The following is a 23,836-nucleotide window of genomic DNA, read 5'->3' as shown; positions in this document are numbered from 1 at the left end:
TACCAATCAGATGCACTTTATATATGTAAGCACGTTGACATGCACAATAATCCATCACCTCCTCTTCCTTCGCTTGCCATTTCCATTTTCTCCCAGCTGGTCCTACTGTCTCTCACCACTCCTCCCTCTAGATTGTAAGCTCTCGTGGGCAGGGTCCTATTGTCCCACATCTGTCTGACTCCCTCGTACGTCCTGTCACGTCTTTTACTGCACTCTGAGAGTCCCCATAGCATTACTCACACTCACCTGTGCTACTTATGTGTATTACCTCATCTACTTGTGACTTGCTTCTGTATCCAGCGTAACAGAATCTGTGGCATCTTACAAATAAATAAATAACAAAAATGTAAAAAAAAACATTCAAAAGGACACAAATGAAATTAAAACATTCCCAATGTCCCCTCATTGTCATGAATTAAGACATGCACAGGGCGCAAATAAGCATTATTTCAGAAGGAATGGGAAAGTTGTAATTAATGAAGGAGCTATCATGAAAAGGACATAAAAGTGACTTTCTGGTCTGTGCAGTCCACCATTGTCCCACAGTACCACAAATGGTTACACCTAGACTCTGAATAGATGTCATTCCGAAATTCTGAAGTAAGTCTAAATGTCACGTCCCTTGGGAAGTGCGAACACCACGAGAGGCATGTTGTTGGTGTTCATTAGAACCTGAGTGTTTAAAAATTGTGTCCCTGGATCCTGAGGAAGACTATTCTGTGCCTTTGGTTATAAGATTAAGCTTCAGGTGAAGGTAACAAGTTTGAGACTCATTTCCTTTCAATTCTAACCCACTCAAGTGATGCTAAGCCCCTAGGTACTCAGGGGTATGCTGCTACGTGCTCTAGGGTGTCAGAGTTCTGAGAGGGGCTCCAGTGCACACAGAGAAATAGAGTTCAGTGATGCTACAGAGAGAGTTGGGAATCTGAGCTTGAGAGTACCACCAGGGTAGAAGACTGAGAAACACCCGTGAGGTTTGAAGCTGCACTTGATTATGTCCCGAGTGTAGCTGAGGTTGGAAGGAGGTGAAACGGAATGTGATTGAGTAAGCTGGTGTGATGGCGACTGTGTTTGGTAGAGAAGATAAATAAGTGAAGTGTGAAGTTGCAAAATAAAAATAAATTTCTGCTTCATTTATTACCATCAAGAGAGATGGAATGGCGTCCATTCATTCCAACACTGGAAACTGTACATCTCTACTGCTGCTGCATCTGCACATTCTACACTATACTGTTATTAGACCCGTATGTGCAGAATCACCTGTTTATGCTGAGGGGAGAGAGACTGAGCTACTGCCAGTTGGCAGACCCGAGAATCTTACAGAAGTGTATTTTAGGGGAAATGAACAAACACACCGCCATCACCCACCAGGCCAACGCGGTTACATATATATTTTGACATCTCTGGTAAGGACATAAAAAGTCAGTGAAATAATGATACTGGGAGCACCCAAAGACAGATTTACTAAACGGGGGGAGATCTGGGTGATGTCATTGGCCAACATCATCTGTATATCGTAGAGGAAAAAATTTCTATTTAACAGTTACAGCCACGGAATGGTATTGTTTGGCAAAAAATGCAAAGATTCCACTGTTTGTGCCAAAAGATGAAAAATGGCCTACGGTAATTGGAAAGTTATGGAAAGAAAGACAAGCCAGTGTTATATTTAAATCCGGTCCAGGTCTTGGGTGTGGTTGCACAGTTAATGATCCACACTTGAAAGCAGCAATTACACTTTTAGGTCGTTAACTCTCTCTGGGGCAGGACCTGTGACAGGAGTATAAGGCTGGTGTGGCTTGTTGGTGACCCACACAGCGTCCGTCAGTAGAGGTACTAGTCTATAGAGTTGCTTTACAGAAAATAAAAGAGGGGAGAACTTTTTTACATGCAAACTGTTTTGAGTCTCACAGTTAACAATGGACCTTTTAATTTTTAATGAGAAGAATGAGTTTGAGTCTTTATCTCCAAGTTTAGACCTACTGGCAAGCACCTTGAGCAACATGGGGTGAGGTTATATATACAAAGCATGCTGTCCATGTTTATAATTGCGTCACACAAACGTTATCAGAGGAGATCCAATCTTCACCAGGACTTGGCGGTAACATAATAGGACACTACAATTTATAAGACAATACATCATTGAAAATAGTTCCCAGCTATACACAGTCCCATCCCTTGGTTCATCCCGCCTTAAGACATAATAACTGCTGGTGAAAAAAAAATTCTATTGTAAACCAAAAAGGTGCACATCCTATTACATATACAAATATATGAAAATAAATTCTGTATAATATCTACAAAAAATATAAACATATTAATTGATAATAGATATGTATGGAATAATACACACCTCTACTGCACATTATATAGATATTAGAAGTCACAGAGCTGCAGTCAGGTAATGGGTAATATCCATATTAAAGTACAGTAGTTTATTTAGTACATTAATTCTTATATTACACAAGCTTTCCTGATGAACACTGAAGTTATAACATCATAATTATAATTGATGTCATCAGAGGTCACTGTTTATACTGCTAGAATTTACAGGTAACATCACTTAGCAATACTGCAATGAAATCGCCCAGCGCAGATATCAATACTGCATCTTAAACATCCATCAGGGAGAAGGAGAGAACCTTCCACATAATACTGACAGCTGCAGAATGTACTATTGAGTGGAAGCGACAAGCCAGCTTATCAAATTGCAGAGCTTTTACCAAAAATCCAAGTGTGCGGAGGACTCAAAAGTGTTTGATAATCAACCACAATTTAACTTCCAGACAGTGATAAATAGAAGGCAACAAAAGCACTAAAAAGCAAGAGGGATTACTCGTCGAATATGAGAACTCATCGTTTATCCAAAATACTTTTAGTAGAAAAATTTTGCAATTATTCCCTTGGGTTGCATGGTTTGTACTGTAATGATTCAAAACGCCTCACACTGTTTAAAATACACTTAACCCTATCTCTTCCTCAGAATAATTTAGTGATGTGTTCAATATCCATAACCCTTAGTTGGTTTGTAGTATGACCCATACTTGCCAAGTTTGGAGATCACCCCTCCGGAAGATGTCTAAAGTTGGCCGTGTCTTGGGGGCGTGACCATGCTAATCGTGCCATTAGTCCCCGTCCCCTGCTATACAATACCAATTTCTGACTATTATATATATCAGGAGGTGGAGCCAGGATGACACAATTAGCCCCGCCTCCACCCACTTCATCAATGAAACGGGCACGATTGGAGAGCCTACCGGACACCCCAGGAGAGTAGGTAATTATGGTATAACCATAATAAAAGGCAAAACCATAGGGCCAAAATCTTTTTTGTTTTCTGTTTGTTTTCCAATAATTTTGGGGCATAACAAATGTTAGATTTATGTTTACCAAAATGCACATAAAATGCCCTTGTTAAATCCTGAACATAAAGCTTACCCCAGGGACACTCAAGGAGGTAGACAAAAATCAGTATTGCGCGTCATGTGTTGTTTATTGTAAAATAGCTTTCTCGAGTAAGGATTATAGAATCTGTTCAACTGAATGATATTCATAGCAACCAATCAGATTCTAGCTACTATTTTCTACAGTGTGCTAAATAAATGATAGCTAGAATCTGATTGGTTGCTATGGGCAACAGGTCCACTTTTCCTTTTTAGAAAGTTTGATAAATCTACACCTTAATAATTCAATAATGGCCCAAAACAGACAACTGAATTGTGAAAGACAATGAGGTGAAATCAGAGACAAAAGCAAGACCAGCATGTTTCTTTCTTAAATGTTTTCATCTTCAACCTTGAATATTTATATCATTAATCCAATCTGATGTAAACATTCTTCTGCTTCACTACAAATACCATAAAATGTGATGATAATGACCTGGGCAGCCAAGAGGAATTTCAGGTCCAAAGCAGCAACTTTTTGGGGCCCCTTCCATAGCCGACAATGAGTGCTAAACGACACCAGGTTGGTGCTACTCCCACTACACAGACTGGCCAGGGACCTCAAGCAGGGGCCCCATTACTATAAACCTACCCCCCCCCCCTTCTTGGTGCCCCAAATAATGACTGATCGACAGTCCATCAGTAGATGTCTGTGATGATGGCTGTCACATCTGAGAAGGTTCCAGAAAATGCCCATTGATCTCCTCTGACAGTGCACAGTGTATGTGATACTATAGATAGATATAAACATATTGCTGTCTTTATATAATGCACAGTGTATATTATACAGTATTAATAATACTATAGATATAGTTATACGTTGTTTCATCTCACATCCTCCTAATGTTCATCCAAGCGGTATCTGGTGGCAGTCAATGTCGCTTTAGATGCTGGGCAGAGACTGGCATTTAATCTATGGAGATCCAGTGTCCGGGGACTGGGCATCACTGTGGTTCCTGTGCCCTGAACGCTAGTTGGTCAAGTGGAGAGGAATTAGCAGTGTGCTTTGCTAATTCCTCTCCCCTCGGATATATAGTGGATGATGCAATAAATCATGTTAGAAAATAAACATGAATAAAATAAATAAATTATACATATATATATATATTTTATGCTGAAACGTTGGAATGGATTAAATACACCCTATGGATCAAACTACAATTTGTTTTAAATCCCTGAGTGCCGCCTCACCTGGGGGTAAATGTAGTAATGTCCGGATTCTTCAACTCCGGCGTGTTCAGCGTCTTCGGCGATTAAATTTAAAGTGGCGCTGCATTATAAAGGGAAGTTTCCCTTTACAATGCAGCGCCGCTTTAAATTTAATCGCCAAAGACGCTGAACACGCCGGAGTTGAAGAATCCGGACATTACTACATTTACCCCCTGGAATCTATTTATTGTACTATCCATACAACTGAAGTATTGAGGAAGGCTACAGGGTAATGTACACATGTTATTTATCAGTGCCAAGCACCTGGATACTATATATATATATATATATATATATATATATATACAAGTTAACCCGTGCATGATACTCATGCATTCTAGTCAAATCAAGCTACTTAAGGTGTTAAAAAGGTTCTTGTCATGCATTTGGGCCATAGCCCAGGCCTCAACCACCAACCACTCCCTACTGTCACCCCCAGCAACCACCAACCACTCCCAACTGTCACTTCTCCTTCAAGAAATATATATATATTTTTTTTAAATCTTTATAAACACTTTTAACAATTAACAAATTAAATTAACAAATTAAAAACATCTTAGTATACCAAATTTCAGCCCTTTCTGAATTTTTTTTTCCACACACACTAAGAATTTAGTAGGTCAGTGTATAACTCCGCCCAGCAGGTGGCGCTGCAGCTTGGTTTTATTTTTTCCACACACACACAGACTAACACACGCCACTAGACATTTATATTATAGAGATAGATATATATATATATATATATATATATATATATATATATATATATATATTGCATATAGTCATGGGGTGTCTGCACACTCTCCATTATTTTAAACAAATTGCACAAGGTGCTGTAGCTGAATATATAATGCATTATCATACAATAATCAAGAACATACATACTGTACAGATAACAAACAAGGGCATCTAGCAATATCACAAAGGAGCTGCCTATGAAACAGCGATCTTGAAGTGGTATATGGGCTTCAACACTTTAAACAAGTTTTTAACTATGAACTTATTTTTCGAAAGAATTACCTAGTATTGGTGCAGCATTTCCACATTTCCTTGTTTTAGCTTATCCATATGCTCTTGGTCAGTTCAGGTGTGCATCTGCCACTTCAAAAATGTATGCTCATCTGACCTTAGGTCACAATTATGGAAGAGTTTTGCACTGTGGTCAAAGTGAGCTGATACACAACAGTATGGTATACATACACTTACTCACCACTTGGTGATCAATTGTCGCAATCAAATATGTCTCTAATGCAGGAGCCATAATGGCTGGGCTACCTACATAGGCTTCATTGCACATTGGTCTCCAGAAAAATGGCTGCCACTTGTATAACTTAGTCAGTAATAGAGACACAGTCACTGTAAAACATAAGTTAATTCACCTGACTGAAGTTAATTTACTGACGTTCTGGCAAAACTATATATTAGAAACTTCCCCCCAGTAGAGTAAACACCATACGCAGCATGTCTCCAGACACAGGCAGGTATTTCACTGATAGAGACAGATTTCTGCATACTGAATGTTATGCTCAGTCTCTGTTCTATGCGTGTGCCTCTGTGCGTCTGCCTGTGTGTCACATGTGTGTGTGTGTGTGTCTGTGTGTCCTATGTGTGTGTTGATGTGACATGGGAGAGGCGGGGGATACAGAGCCATAATTTTATATACTTTTTAACACTATTTAGTAAAATAGTTTTAAATAGAGCTTAATATGTCTTTAAGAAAATATATATTTTATTAAATAGTGTTAAAAATGCATCTAAAATTAGGGCTAAAATTCATTTAACCCTACCAAAATCCCTAAAGCTTCAGCCCCCAGCCATTCAGCGACATTTACCATTCCGCCGTTTCTAAATTTCCACATCGACCAATGGGTTTGCAGAGGGGTAAAAATTTAAAGGCTGCTCAGTCCAATTACAACACACTACAAACACCGCCCTTAGCCCCAATGTGGTGGTCAGTTACCAAGCACAGCTGATGGGCGGCCCTAAATACCTTGTTATAAAGGGGAAATATTTTTTTTTTCTCTTTGAACAATGGATCTCCAAATCATAGAACACCCCAAGTGGCAGAGTGTGATTACAAATTGTGAGAATTTAAAATTAATGCCAGAGGTCACACTATGTATTTTCTTTTCTTTTTTCATTTTATGTTGAGCACACCATCTTCAAAATGGTCAAGGTGAACTATTGATGACCTTCACTTTGCAATTATTAAATCTATCATCGCACCAACTGTACCCTAAAAAAAACTGTTTTCATACATGTTAGAAGACGTTAACCATGGATCTTTATTCTATGGGTCTCATAAGTTCATATTTATTGAAGGGAACTATTTAAAATGCAAATACCTACAACATTATAATCAAATAAGGGATAGAGTGATGAGGATTCTAGGTTAACAAAACCAACAGGTATATTATCCTATGTGATGGGCTTGGATGCTGTGTCCGTCCCTAGAAATTATTTTGAAATGTTGATGACTATGGGCCTGATTCGTTAAGGAATGTAAATTGCGATACCTGCTGTATTTTGCATAAAAAGTGAATTTATACCTTCAAAAGATAATTCCACTGAAAAGTGAAAATGTTTCAGTGGCGTCAGATCCCGTAACATCATCCATTGCTGCTGCTCCGCTCGATCCGTCATGATTCCGCTGGCAGCAGGAAGCTGGTGGATAATAAGCTGCTTGTCTGACAGTAACTTAGTCACCAGGAACAAAGAAAGTCCAGCAGTGTCTGACGTACTAACTTGCTGTAAGGAATTACTTTGACATTTGCACCTCCGACCACTAGAGGTCTCTGTATTTGCAAACTTGCCCTTAGATTTGCCCTTATCCGACATGGCCAGTTTGGCATCAAAGAGAAACAATCTTGGATCCTATTTCCTGTTTGGGCCTATAAATGGCACTTCCTCGTTCAGACATGTGCTTGAGTATTCTGCTTGCTCAGCTCCTGCTACTTGCTACTCTTCCTTGCATCTGTGACTACCTGCTTGTGTTCCGACCCGGCAAACGTCTGACTACCCTCTTGTGTATCGACCCAGCAAACGTCTGACTACGCGCTGGATATCTACTTGGCTATTGGGCTTCAGATAATACCACCAGTATCGTTACACTTGCTCCTTCCAACCCATTCTATTTCCAGACAGACAGGGGAAGCGTGCTGGAGCATTAGCTAGCCGTGGAAATGTTGGGGGACCAACCTCAATGCTTGACACCAGTGAGCACAATTGCAGACAATTCATGTCCACGACCCCTTATGACTGAGAGGCGGAACAGCAGAGGCAAGGGGTGAACTAATGTAGCCCCGGTACGTTAAGGGCATTTCAATGCAGATGTGGCCGATTCAAGTACTGTGTTTGCTGTATGTGTGCCGGTAGATATCTCAGATCTGTATGCAACTAAGATATACTATTAATACATTTTGTATGTACACTACGCATTGAAATCATCTTTATTTATGCAATTAATGTGTCAAAAATTATTTTTAAAAAAAAAGGTTTATGTTTGAAAATATAATTTTTTTTGTATAATACTGTTATACTGTTAACATTTGTTAATTTAATTTATGATGAAATAACATTTTTATGCGTTCTGTTGTGAAATTTTATTGTGTGTATATTGCAGTCTGTTATGTGTGTCATGTACGGCTTATACAGAGCGTATTTCCACCCAGATTCAAATTGTAATGTATCTTGAGATGCGATTGGACTTAAATACGTCCAGAACTACAAACAAGTGGCATCCTCTTTTTTTTTTTACCCAACTTACGTCTACTTTGCATTTGGGTACATTTGAATTCAGAAAATAGTTGAACTGAGCTAAGATTTGGGTTCTGCCAACCAAACAATAAATATATGCTACACTTTTGTGAATTTCTCAAGAACTTATTAGGAAAAGAACATCTGAAAGCAGGAAAAGCCCATTGTTTCAGGTGAAGATCAGATCACACAGATGAATCACTAGAGTCTTCTGGGGGACCCACTGAATTACTGTAATGCCACACAATGAATTGTTTTTCCACACATTACAACAGCATTATGCAACAGGAAAGAAAACCCTACCACCATCTCCAGACCAGCCAGTAAATATGACTGTTTACAAGTCTATGTATAAGATGTGTAATCATGTACACAGTCACGGAACAACCTACAATTTTGCCGGCACTCTTAGTTTTTTTTTTATAAAAAATGAAATGCACATTTTCACCCTATCACAGCGCAGGTATAGTGTCACCCATTTAACCGCTAATATTTCAATATAATTTTTAGGAATGCTTGGCTGCTGGGCTGATACATGTAACCGCATAGAGTAAGAGGACCTCCGTGCACTACAATCCCTATCAGGACTTCTTAACTCAACACAATGTCATTTTTCTGTATTTTAAATAATATAAATTAATTTTGATATATTCAGAGAAGGAGAATGAGAATAGAGGGCCTGATTCATTAAGGAAAGTTAAGTAAAAAAAATTGAGTAAGTAGTCTCCTGGACAAAACCATGTTACAATGTAAGGGGTGCAAATTAGTTTTCTATATCGCACATAAGTTAAATACTGACTGTTTTTCATGTAGCACACAAATATCAACTTTAAATTTCAGTGTACAAATAAGCTATCAAGTATTTGTGTGCTACATGAAAAAACAGACAGTATTTAACGTATGTGCAAAATTGGAAACTAAGTTGCAGCCCTTGCATTGTAACATGGTTTTGTCCAGGATACTGCTTGCTCAATTTTTTCACTTAACTTTCCTTAATGAATCAGGCCCAGAGAGTGAAATATGCATCATCACGATAGACTTTGTTCTACATAGATGATCAGTGGATGGACTTGGGGCCGGGATGAGGCAGAGCCAGGGTAGGCGACTGCCTGATGTGCAGTTATCTTCCTTATGTATACACCAATTCACCTGGTCACAGTGTGGGGGCATCGTTGGTGTAAACTGTAAATACTGAGGAGTGCGGCTTTTGCTAACTTCATCTCAGTTATTATTATTTATATCAATAGCAAGTCAATAGAATGTAGTGCTTTCATTATTGAATCACTCATATCAGTCCCTGTCCCAGTTGAGCTTACAGTTTAAGTAATACACATTCACAGAATCTGATTATATCTGTGGCCATGTCGTAAAAGTTATTTTTATCTTTTTCCACAAATGTCTTACTGGACTCTGGGACGGCAGGAGTATTGTTTTTGTCGATGTTACAATATCTCCACTTTCCCTTTTGAAAAGTCACTAGCCCTCAGAGCCATTGTTGCAAGTTTCATTTACGATGGTTTAATTCGCCTCCAAACCATTCCTTTCATCTTAGAGTTGAAGTTCTCTATAAGGAACACGTTTCATTACTAAATCTTTACATTTTTACCTGAATTGCCATGGCCTCAGAAAAACTCACCCGCATTGGATTTGAATTCCAAACAATTCTTTCTTGGGATATATTTTGCTTTGGTAACTGCCTAGATAAAGTTAGACCTATTACATCTTAGTCTCCCAGGAAACTGCAAAGTAATTACCCTTTCCTTATCATTAATATGCAGACATATTTTGTAAATGTAAGGCTAAGACATTACCACCCCAAACTTACCATTATGCCATTGATTTGATATCTATTTAGTACTACTAAGATGACTAAGTGGTTAGCACTTCTGCCTCACAGCACTGGGGTCATGAGTTCAATTCCCGACCATGGCCTTATCTGTGAGGATTTTCTATGTTCTCCCCGTGTTTGCGTGGGTTTCCTCTGGGTGCTCCAGTTTCCTCCCACATTCCAAAAACATACTGTTAGGTTAATTGGCTGCTTTCAAAATTCACTCTAGTCTCTGTCTCTCTGTCTGTGTGTGTGTATATTAGGGAATTTAGATTGTAAGCTCCAATGGGACAGGGATTGATGTGAGTTCTCTGTACAGCGCTGCGGAATTAGTGGCACTATACAAATAAATGGTATTAATAATACTCCTAGAGGACGTGTCAACCCGCTGTCCACTCCTGAAACTTAATCTATGCCCTGGTAATCTTGACAGAAGTTTTATCCAAATTTGAAGGGTTCTTCTATTTTGAGAAAAAAATACCACTCACTCAGCTCTGCAATGATTATCACAGTCTAAACATAATCACCATAAACATTCGTTATCCACTTTATAGGTCATTTGTAGCCTGTCTGTGTGCCAAACAATCTATAGCTTCATATAAGAATGGATTTCTCATTGGATCTTCATCTTCCAAATGTTTTGTACCATCTGGCTAGTGGTTGACTGTTTCTCCAATATGCCCCACTTCTCTATTGCCTTGGAATCAAATTCAACTTTGTGTCAGTGTCCCATTCACAATCCAGTGGACGAACTGAAAGAGTCAATCAGATCCTGCAACAATTTCCAAGAATGTATGTATTAGGAATCACATAGGAACTTCTATATTCAAATAGCTAGACTGATTTAACTCTACCTGTAGCGGAGGCACAGAGTCTGACGAAGGGTAGGTGTTCAACAGGAAACACTGTAAGATGGCATGGGCTTAGTTGCTATCCCTCCGCAGTTCACGGCCCTCTGAATAGTTAGTGGACATGACCGGAAGGTGGATGGAATAAAACATGAATGATGTGGAATACGGTACACAAGATAGCATATAGCCTGGAACTCACTGGCATGGATAGAGTAATCAGGAATACATTGGTGTGTATAGAATAATCAGGAACACTCTGGCATGGACAATAATAACCAGGAACACTCTGGCGTGGATGGAATAATCAGGAACACACTGGTGTGGACTGAATAACAAGGAACTCTCTGGTGTGTATTAAATAACCAGAAACACTCTGGTATGGATGGAATAACTAGGAATACTTTTGTGTGGATGGAATAATCAGGAACACTCTGGCATAGATAAAATAACCAGGAACACTCTAGTGGACTGAATAACAAGGAACACTATGGTGTGGATTAAATAACCAGGAACACTCTGGTATGTATGGAATAACTAGAAATACTTTGAGGTGGATGGAATAATCATGAACACTCTAGCATGGATAAAATAGCCAGGAACACTCTAGTGTGGATGGAATAACAAGGAACACTCTGGTGTGGATTAAATAACCAGGAACACTCTGGTGTGGATTGAATAACAAGGAATAATCTGGTATGGATGGAATAACTAGGAATACTCTGGCGTTGATGGAATAATCAGGTACACTTTAGCATGGATAAAATAACCAGGAACACTCTAGTGTGGATGGAATAACCGGGAACACTCTGGGTTGGATGGAATAACAAGGGACACTCTGGTATGGATTAAATAACCAGGAACACTCTGGTGTGGACTGAATAACAAGGAACTCTCTGGTATGAATGGAATAACTAGGAATACTCTGGTGTAAATGGAATAATCAGAAACACTCGAGCATGGATAAAATAACTAGGAACACTTTAGTGTGACTGGAATAACCAGGAACACTCTGGGGTGGATGGAATAACAAGGAACACTCTGGGGTGGATGGAATAACAAGGAACACTCTGGTGTGGATTAAATAACCAGGAACACTCTGGTGTGGATAAAATAACCAGCAACACTCTGGTGTGGATGGAATAACCAGGACACTCTGGCATGAAAGCGATACTCAGGAATACTCTGGTGTGAATGGAATAATCAGAAATACTCTGGCATGGATAAAATAACCAGGAACACTCCAGTGTGGCTGGAATAACCAGGAACACTCTGGTGTGGACTGAATAACAAGGAACACTCTGGTATGAATGGAATAACTAGGAATACTCTGGTGTGAATGGAATAATGAGAAACACTCGAGCATGGATAAAATAACCAGGAACACTCTAGTGTGACTGGAATAACCAGGAACACTCTGGGGTGGATGGAATAACAAGGAACACTCTGGTGTGGATTAAATAACCAGGAACACTCTGGTGTGGATAAAATAACCAGCAACACTCTGGTGTGGATGGAATAACCAGGACACTCTGGCATGAAAGCGATACTCAGGAATACTCTGGTGTGAATGGAATAATCAGAAACACTCTGGCATGAATAAAATAACCAGGAACACTCCAGTGTGGCTGGAATAACCAGGAACACTCTGGGGTGGATGGAATAACAAGGAACACTCTGGTGTGGATGGAATAACCAGGACACTCTGGTGTGGATGGAATAACCAGGACACTCTGGTGTGGATGGAATAACAAGGAACACTCTGGTGTGGATGGAATAACCAGGAACACTCTGGGGTGGATGGAATAACAAGGAACACTCTGGTGTGGATGGAATAACCAGGAACACTCTGGTGTGGATGGAATAACCAGGACACTCTGGTGTGGATGGAATAATCAGGAACACTCTGACATGGATAAAATAACCAGGAACACTCTGGTATGGATGGAATAACCAGGACACTCTGGTGTGGATAAAATAACCAGCAACACTCTGGTGTGGATGGAATAACCAGGACACTCTGGCATGAAAGCGATACTCAGGAATACTCTGGTGTGAATGGAATAATCAGAAACACTCAGGCATGGATAAAATAACCAGGAACACTCCAGTGTGGCTGGAATAACCAGGAACACTCTGGGGTGGATGGAATAACAAGGAACACTCTGGTGTGGATTAAATAACCAGGAACACTCTGGTGTGGACTGAATAACAAGGAACACTCTGGTATGAATGGAATAACTAGGAATACTCTGGTGTGAATGGAATAATGAGAAACACTCGAGCATGAATAAAATAACCAGGAACACTCCAGTGTGGCTGGAATAACCAGGAACACTCTGGGGTGGATGGAATAACAAGGAACACTCTGGTGTGGATGGAATAACCAGGACACTCTAGTGTGGATGGAATAACCAGGACACTCTGGTGTGGATGGAATGACAAGGAACACTCTGGTGTGGATGGAATAACCAGGAACACTCTGGGGTGGATGGAATAACAAGGAACACTCTGGTGTGGATGGAATAACCAGGAACACTCTGGTGTGGATGGAATAACCAGGACACTCTGGTGTGGATGGAATAATCAGGAACACTCTGACATGGATAAAATAACCAGGAACACTCTGGTATGGATGGAATAACCAGGACACTCTGGTGAGGATAAAATAACCAGCAACACCCTGGTATGGATGGAATAACTAGGAATACTCTGGTGTGTATGGAATAACCTGCAACACTCTGGTGTGGATGGAATAACCAGGACACTCTGGCATGAAAGCGATACTCAGGAATACTCTGGTGTGAATGGAATAATCAGAAACACTCAGGCATGGATAAAATAACCAGGAACACTCCAGTGTGGCTGGAATAACCAGGAACACTCTGGGGTGGATGGAATAACAAGGAACACTCTGGTGTGGATTAAATAACCAGGAACACTCTGGTGTTGATGGAATAATCAGGAACACTCTGACATGGATAAAATAACCAGGAACACTCTGGTATGGATGGAATAAACAGGACACTCTGGTGTGGATGGAATAACCAGGACACTCTGGCATGAAAGAGATACTCAGGAACACTCTGGTGTGGATGGAATACAGAAAGACACAAGAATGGAGTATTCAAGAAAGCACTAAGCCTGGAGCCAAACAGTCAGGAACATAGACTAAATCTACTGGCACCAGTTTGCTGAAAATGGTGCCTTAAATACTGTGGAGAGAATAGAGGAAGTGGAGGCAGAAACCAATAGACGTGCATACATTGAAATAAATGGAATGGGCATGTGCGCTACTGTGTATACCGAGGAAATCTAAGATGGCGCCTGTCAGGAACGCGCTCCCAGAATCCCTGACTTGGAGCCGTATGAGGTTACGCACGATTCCAGCACTCAATCTTTCACTCAATTAACGCACAGGCTATAGAATTGCTGAATTGCCCCCAAATAGTGCTCTCACACCCATACACACCAATTATCTGTCACCACCTATTGAACAAGGGTAGTAGAACCCCTATATACCGACACTCACTATGCTCCTTGTTACACACAGGTAAGCAATGCACACACCAGCAATCAAAGGGTTAACACATCTAAACTCTGTTACACAAACGTACACGCTGGCACACACTAGGCTTGTTGACAATCCCCACACCAGCAATCAAAGGGTTAACACATCTAAACTCTGTTACACAAACGTACTTGCTGGCACACACTAGGCTTGTTGACAATCCCCACACCAGCATTCAAAGGGTTAACATGGTCAATCATGGACAATCATGGTCAATCGGTATCAAGGACAAAACTTTAGATTCAATATACAAAATTTCAGGGCATTTGCCTATAATTAAAAAAATATATATAATAAAGGACATTTAAACATAAATGTAATACAGTTATGAAAACAAATGGGATGAAATTACAGAGAATAAAACTTACCTATCATAATCTGTATGCCGGGGGCCGGGGGCATGGCAGAATGATATGGACAGTCCTTCAATTAGATTGAGACCCAGAATCTGCTTTCTCCCACACAGAGTTTTTAAGCAGGTTTAACTGGGAGGATGCTCAGAGGGGCAGTGTATATGCTGATGTGGGGGATGAAATGTCCCCTTGGTGTCAATTATAGTTTGTCCAAAAATAATCCGAAAGTTTTGACCTTCCAACTTCTCTTGGACATATCGCAGAACTCCCCGTTTAATAAGCCAGTCACAACATCCCACACATTTACATATCAAATATGATGGAATTACAACCATAACAAATATCATTCCAAAAGAATTGTGATTGCTGTGGTTTTCCTGTACAGTTGTTATCGATACTTCACAACCCTTGTACTGTTTTTGCCCCTAAGAACAGAGTGGCACACTGATTTCCCAAAATATGAAATGTGAATGCATATTCTTTGAAGTTAATATTTCCTATATACATGCATAGGTAGCCTTTATCTTTTGCATTCGTCTAAAAGGTTCTCTAATTTGACACCTATTGGGCTACTTTGCTTTTACAATGCCTTAATTAAACAGTCTACTCTTAGTAGGAAAAGGCATGCATAATCAAAGGGAATGCATGGCTTTGATCTGCATATCTTATGTACATTTTCTGTCTGGGCTTAACCTAATTACCTGATTACCTGGGCTGACTGACCAAATGTTTTCAAACACATAAATCTGAGGGGAAATCATGAACATAATGTGATACGTGCTTTTAAGTGGAAGGAGAGTCACACAGGGAACTCACAGACTTGTTGGAATGTGATTGGACCAGTTTAGATTGTTAGGACTATTTAATATCGCCTGCTCTTAGTGCTGTTACGACCACATGAAAAAATATTTTCTGACGAAACGCGTCGGGTCCAATGAACTGGATTTCCTCTACATTGAAACCAGCGTTGGGACCTTGTCTTCGTGGCCAGGTTTCAATCCTCATTTGGAAAGATCTATACGGTTTGGAGGATTACAGATAAGCTCTGTTGTTTTGCTTTTAATGTACAGGCATTTGATTGCTCTTTATATGATTTTTTTTTTAGGATTAAATGTATTTCTAACTAACTGCCTGAATATTTTTTAGAATTTGATGTATGGATTTCTAGTTAGGAGCGTACTACACTATTTGGATTTGCTCTAAGTTGCAGTTCTCTTCTGGATCCATTCTTGGGATATTGCTAATTATTTAAGAAGACTTCAGTCTATCTATCATCAAGTCTGTCAGATCAGCCTATTATTTTTTATATTTTGGTACGAGTTTATTTGGCACTACCATTTCGCTCATTGTGTGAAAAGTTTATACACTATTTGTGGTGCTTCTTTATGATTCTATAGTAAAAAATAGTGAAATAAAAAAATTTGCTTAAAGAAAGTACTGTATGTAGATATTATCAAATAGAAAGGTTGTGTAATACAATCTAATGTATACAAATGTATGCTAATCCTTTTTTTTTTTTATACATGACCGCGTTAAACCCTCCCGCAAAATTTGGCAAGCACCAATGATTAACGCACAGGGGCAGCGTACCTCTTTTTCAATTGAATTGCATGAGTTTTAACGCTGCATTAACCAAAAACGTTCGCTATAGCAGTTAAAATCCCGTGCGTGATTTTTTTTTTTTTTAACGCTGCGGTAAACCAAAACTTGCGGTCAGTTGAGTTCCCCCCATTGAGTCATATAAAACTATTAGATGATTTAATACAGGATTTTTTTTTGCAATTTAAATTACCTGTTTCCCCTTCTAAAGGATAATCAAGAGGAATTTAGGATTAAGAATATTTTGGACTGGGAACAAAACGTTTTGTGGTAAACTGAGCTACACCTTGAAGAACATTCAGCCATTTGATGTTCATTCCCCCTTTCAGATACAAAAATGTAATTTTTTCAAATCATCACAAACCTAGTTTGAGGTGTTCAGTTTCTGCCCTTAGGAGCAGGGGCACTGCAGCAAACCTGCCTCTCTGGTTGCGACCAATTCAGGCACAGGGCGCCTATTTATTGTCACACCACAACCTAAGGGCACATACCAAAATTGTCCTTTCATTTATAGCTGTCTTCACTCAGGCGTATCTCATGATGTGGGTGTCTACATTTGCCCACAGAACTGTAAAGTCACTTGTCTGGCTATTTAATCCAACTCTGCGTTCCTCCATCAGGCTTCTTAGCTGTTTGTGCATTGTCCTGGATAGCCTGACTGACTTAGGTTGGGTACACACTACACTAAATTTCTCCTGTTGCGATATGGATAACGGCTGAAAATTCTGATCAGCAGCCGATTCATGTGTACACACTATACATGTTTTACAAGATTTACCGTCAGATCTGTGCTCTTCATCTGTCATAACCATCTGCTGAAAAGATCCTGACTCTGCACCCTCCATAGAGATCTATGGACACTGCCGGTCCTGAGTGCGTACACACTGCAGACTTGGAAGGACATTGTTCCATCGTTGAACGAGATTTTTAGTTCTGTTTAAAAATCAAATCAAACAATACGATGTTCTTTGGAACCATAATCGTTCATCATTGGAGCGTACCCACTAATGCAATATCGGGCCGAATGGTCATTTAACATGTGATGGGCCCAATAATCAGGTGAAAAACCTGCAGTGTGTACCCAGCCCTATTGTGTACTGACCTGTCTTGTTCTGATTTAGATTGTCTGACTGTGACCCTGACCCTGACCTTGATTACTGTGAACATGTGCTGCCTGCCCTTGACCTTTGGCAATATAATGACTTTGATCCTGTGCTGCCAGCTCAGATGTAGGCCTGATTCCTATCACCTGTCTAGAGAAACCTACCTACGACCTGGGAGCTGCAAACTCTAGGTTCCCTGTGTTAAAGTGCATTGCAAGATAAATTATCTAATTGGTTGCTGTGGGTTTGGAAAGGGTCAATTACAATCCTGAAGCAAAATGCTGAGGTGCAGCTCAAAAGAATTTATACTTTTTTTTTTGCAGCTATTTTTGAATAATTACACCTGTTTGTACACAACTACTTCTGGACACAAATTTAAAAATAAGAATTGTTTTGTGTACTGGATATTCTAAGGGTTGTAGGGCAAGCTTTTCTAGTCACACTAAGCTAGTGGAGGTAATTGGACTTTGACCACTACTTCAGTGGGACTTTTTTTCTGCCATTTTCGAATTAATATACACCAATCAGTTACAATATTAAAGCCATTGACAAGCGAAAGAAAGAACATTGATTAGCATCTGTGAAGGGATGGGACATATTAGGCAAGTGAATAGTCGGTTCTCGAAGCCTATGTGTTAGAAGCAGGAAAAATGGGCAAGGGTAAAGATCTGAGCGACTTTGACAAGGGTCAAATTGTGATGGCAAGATGACTGGGTCAGAGGATCTCCAAAACTGCAGGTCTTGTGGGGTGTTCCTGGTATGCAGTGGTTAGTGCCTGTCAAAAGTGGCCCAAGGTGAACCGGCGACAGGGTCATGGGTGTCTGATATTCATTGACGCAAGTGGGGGGCGAAGGCTTGCCCGTCTGGTCCAATCCCACAGAAGAGCTACTGTAGCACAAGTTGCTGAAAAAGTCAATGCTGGCTATGATAGAAAGGTGTCAGAAGACACAGTGCCTCGCAGTTTGCTGAATATGTGACTGTGTAGCTGCAGACCGGAGATAGTGCCCATGCTGACCCTTGTCCACTGTCAAAAGTGCCCACAATGGGCACGTGATCACCAGAACTGACCATGGAGCTATGGAAGAAGGTGGCCTGGTCTAATGAATCACAAATTTCTTTTACATCATCTGGACAGCCGGTTGCATGGGGAAGAGATGGCACCAGGATGCACTATGGGAAGAAGGCAAGCCAGCGGAGGCAGTGTGATGCTCTGGGCAATGTTCTGCTGGGAATCTTGGCATTCATGTGGATGTTACTTGACACGTACCACCTACCTAAACATTGCTGCAGACCAAGTACACACCTTTATGGTAACGGTATTCCCTGATAGCAGTGACCTCTTTCAGCAGGATAATGCGCCCTGTCACACTGCAAAAAGTTCAGGAATGGTTTGAGAAACATGACAAAGAGTTTGACATGTTGACTTGGGCTCCAAATTCTCCAGATCTCAATCCTATCAAACATCTGTGAGATGTGCTGGAAAAATAAGTCCGAGCCACGGAGGCCCCACCTCGCAACTTACAGGACTTAAATCATCTACTGCTAACGTCTATGGTGCCAGATACCACAGAACACCTTCGGAGGTCTTGTGGAGTCCAAGCCTCGTCGGGTCAGAGATGTTTTGAGTATGAAGGGACCTACAATATTAGGCAGGTGGTTTTAATGTTGTGGCTGATCGGTGTATGCACATATACAAAGTTTAGAAAATCAAAATGTAAAACCTGGCACTTTCAGAACCAATGACAGCCTTGATTTCTTCTTACTGCTGTGCGGACGAATGAGGCTACACAGCAAACCTCCTACGCAGACAAGCCGAATTAGGTCCCAATAACTGGGTATTTACCTTGCGATCAAATAAGCACATTTGCACATAAAAATATGAGCTGTGACTCTGAAGCTGGTAAATGTCCTTTACTAAGTTATTAAAGAAGCCTCCAAATGCATTTTATTATTACTATTATTATTGTTGTTAATATATAACAAGAGTGATGATTTCGGGACAAAATACTAAGCTGCATTTTTCGTTTTACATTGCAGAGTCTGTGCAGAGTTAACCAAGAGCTGTCACTCAGTTAAAGCAATATTTAGAAAATCAGACATAAATGATACAGGTGATGACAGAAGGTATTTGTTTTATTTTATTTATTTTTTTACATTCCCCATGGTTGTGGCATTCCTAATCTAAGATTTAGAATTTTATTACTGGGATAATGTCACCGGATAGTGAGGATACTGAATCCCATGATCCGGACTCCACAACCCTCAGAGCTCCTGTGAGCTTGGAGAGTACAGAGCAGTGATGCTGTTGCATCTTGCAGAGATCTGTGTTAAAGTTTTGGAGAGAGCTTGTGGTCAGTGCTGTGTTGCTAAGCCAGCCCCCAGCTCACATTACACACTATTTATATCCTCTCTTAGCTGGTTCCCCCCTTAAAGCAGCTCCCTGGGTCCACCTTCTGCTGTCTGTAACCTCTCCTACTCTTGACATCTGAGTAACTCAGAGAAAACTCATCTTGGTCAGTGTATGGTGTTTAATCAAAGGAGACTGGCCACCAGGCTGAAGACCCGGATTATCTGATCTGTACTGAACGTGTGCCTTTACTGCTTGGGAAAAAAAAAAATATCATTTTACAGTGAAAAGTGACAGCGTTGTGGAGTTTAATCCTTTCTGACTGCAACTTGAAACTTGCATGCCATGGAACACACACTTTTTGGCTGCCTACGCAGCCCCCATGCCGCCTCGCAGAGTTTGCATCCCTTTACCCAATCTTCTCTAGCCCTCCATGGACGATCAGACCATATGTCCTACCCTGACTTATCCACCTCTTCCTCCTCCTGCATAATCGCTGGCTATCCCAACGAGGAGGGCATGTTTGGGAGCCAGCATCACAGAGGGCACCATCATCACCACCATCATCACCACCACCAGCAACAGCAGCACCAGAGCTTGCAATCTAATTGGCACATTCCTCAGATGTCCTCGCCTCTGGCCTCTACAAGACATAGCCTTTGCCTGCAACAGGAATCTGGACCCCCAGAACTAGGAAGCAGCCCCCCTATTTTATGTTCGAATGCCTCTACCTTGGGCAGTAACACCTCTTCTGGTTCAGCTTGTGTGAGTGGGGACTATGGCAGGCAGACCATCTCCCCCTCTGACACGGAGAAGAGGTCAGGAAAAAGGAAAAGTGACAGTTCAGGTAAGAGTACATTTATATTGGATGGAGGCGACTCATATTACTCTGGCTATCATTGCCTTGCAATCACTTGCAGTGGACCAAACTTTCACTAGAATTATGTGTTCCTCCCTGTTACAATGTTGCATGGTTTAAAAGTCCAACCTACAGCTTTGGTACAGAATTATCATCCTGTCATAACTACCTGTATTATTTAACACTGCTTATTTAAAGGCTATAAATGATTTCCATTATTGTAGGCTACACAAGACCTTTAAGAGCTGAATCATACTTCCTGATTGTTACACCAATAGTTAAAACACTATCATTAATATATATATATATATATATATATATATATATATATATATATACATACACACATACACACACACACACACAAACACACTCACACACAAACACACTCACACAAACAAATGTAAACGTATACGTTTACTCTTAAAGCTCTATAATAAGCCATAGACAATAATTATTGTACATTATAATGTAAACGTATGCTCCAGCTGTCTAAATGTTAACTTCACAGTGCCGTTTTCCATTTTTACAAGCTTGAATGTAAATGTGACATCAGCAGTAAGCTCATTATTGTTATTTTCAATACAGGGTTGATGTATTCATTTTCTACCTTTTAAGTTACTATGATATCTAGTTTAATGTGTACATCAACCATAACACTTGTTGATTAACAAATAATATTTTGCTACATCATATTAAAATATTATAATATTTTATAGGGTACCAATATTTATTTTTCTTTTCAAAGTAGTTATAAAATAAAAGCGATCTCTGCAAACGATAATATCGTATTGGTAACGGGATTAAATGTTTTCTGACATGAAAACACAGTGAAACATTGAGTATCGCTGTACTAAGTAGAGAAATATTCCTGCTTCTAAGCATCTTCATTGACTTTAGGAACTTTCGAAACATAAAACAATGTTGCCAAAATCTTGCTGAGCTTCGTTCTTTTAGCTGAAATAACTTGAAAGATATTCTGATATAAACACGTTTGACACATTTCATGCTGCACATTCGGTAACTCTGGTTTAGCACAATCAGTATAAATATGAGCGTAATCCTGTTTGCAGTTAGTAACATTTTTACCAGCCACTGAGTGATTTACACTCGCAATGTGTAGAACAGTCCTCTGAACATGGTCTTTTAAAAACATTGACTAATTTTTATGTTCATTATCCTATTATTGCTAGAGAGGACCACCATTAATATGCCAGAACATATACATTTTTGGATTAAGTGAGAGCTTAGGGCACAGTCATTTATATTTACAATACATGTTAAATTAAGTGTGCTAATTAGTGTCCTAGGCTCACGTTTATCAACAGAAGCATTATAGTAAAGTTTGATTTATTTGTAGACTGGCAAGACGTTATTATGTGAAATATTTATATTGTTATTAGTGGGATAATTAAGTTACTGAGTCATTAGCGTAAGTAATAATTTGTCATTGTTAGTAAGATGTCTGGCAGAAGAATGGCACCAAAATATTTGGCATATTAAGAGTCTTTCCATTTACCTATGTGGGAAGCCAGTTATTTAGCTGTGATATGAACTTTTTTCTTAATAAAGTCAGTGGTGTTTAACCTTCAGGCCACATAAGGGTAGATTTAATCTAGTTCCATTTAAAAAACAACTAACATGCAAATCGCAGCCGAGGTAAGAGAGAATACATACCAGAGAAATGTAACAAATATATTGAGTCCATCTATTTAGAATCTTTTTGAGCGTTATTTGCCTTATTTGGCAAAAAAAACAGCAAAATGGTCTAGATATCTGATACAATTTCAAAATGTGTCTGGTTATAAAACAATTAAATATTTTATTTTAAAATAATATTACGCACACACACACACACATATATATATATATATATATATATATATATATATATATATATATATGGAATGATAGCAAATATCACCAATTTAATCCGGTGATGTTTCCAAGTGTTATGGTCACTTTTACAAGCGTCTTAAAACGTTGCTGGATTAAATTGTTGTTTTTTTTCCAATATTCCTGTCTGTCTTTTTCTTTTTATACTAACCCCTTCACTTTGGTGCCAGATTGTATCTTGGAGAAAGAGTGGCCAACAGATATATATATATATATATATATATATATATACACACATGTGTATATATATATATATATATATATATATATATACACATATATATATATTTATATATATATATATATATATATATATATATACATATATATATATATATGTATGGATAGATATAAAGATATAGATATATTTACTTATTTCAGCATTGCATTTCTTACAAAATAAAATGTCATGGACTTTATTTATAATTATGATTATTTTGCCGATCTATTAATAATACTTTAAGTAAAATTGCGCTTGCAGTGAGAGGTATGAATATACATTATTCGCAGCCCATCCTACAATCTGTTTTTTTCCTTTTTCTGTTTGAATTTTACATAAGGGAATTAATCACTTCCTTTCTGTCAGCTTGTACCATCTATGTAACAATATATTTAAGGAGTAGAACTTTTGTTACCAAATTAACAAGATGACCTCTGGTTAGATTTTTAGCTTGATACTAGCTTTAAAACTGGCTCAGATATTAGCCGGTAACTTGCAGGGTCTATTTTTTTTAAATTTCTTTTTAAGGTACCTAATGCTTTCTTGGAAAATTCAAAACATGTGCAATAGCTTACTGCTATTATATTCATTGTTATATTAACTCATTTGGGTTACAACATACCATACCTTTAAAATAATAGTAATCTGAAAGATAAAAATAATTAATGAAAATCTGCCTATACAATATTATCCACGGATAATTATCCAAAGTCTTGCACAATAGTTTCTATCATTAGTTTGAAATCATTAACATTTCATTATCCTCTCTTACATCACTGATTAAGTCATCATTGTCCTGTTACACAA

At 39.2% G+C, this 23,836-nt stretch overlaps 1 protein-coding gene across 1 annotated transcript in view; it reads left to right on the top strand.

Moving 5' to 3' along the window:
• The first annotated feature begins 20,143 nt into the window (after positions 1-20,143).
• The window catches only part of MEOX2 (mesenchyme homeobox 2), an 82,421-nt gene continuing 78,728 nt past the window's right edge, over positions 20,144-23,836 (top strand). Inside the window, exon 1 of the mRNA XM_075214067.1 lies at positions 20,144-20,901. Coding sequence (XP_075070168.1) covers positions 20,400-20,901 — 502 coding nt within the window. The 5' untranslated portion in view covers positions 20,144-20,399. The remainder of the gene's footprint in view (positions 20,902-23,836) is intronic.

Source organism: Mixophyes fleayi, chromosome 5 (genome assembly GCF_038048845.1).
Source record: "Mixophyes fleayi isolate aMixFle1 chromosome 5, aMixFle1.hap1, whole genome shotgun sequence".
In the NCBI taxonomy this organism is placed as follows: Eukaryota; Metazoa; Chordata; class Amphibia; order Anura; family Limnodynastidae; genus Mixophyes; species Mixophyes fleayi.
Note: the sequence above shows the minus strand (reverse complement) of the source record. Positions and strands in the feature narration are given on the sequence as shown.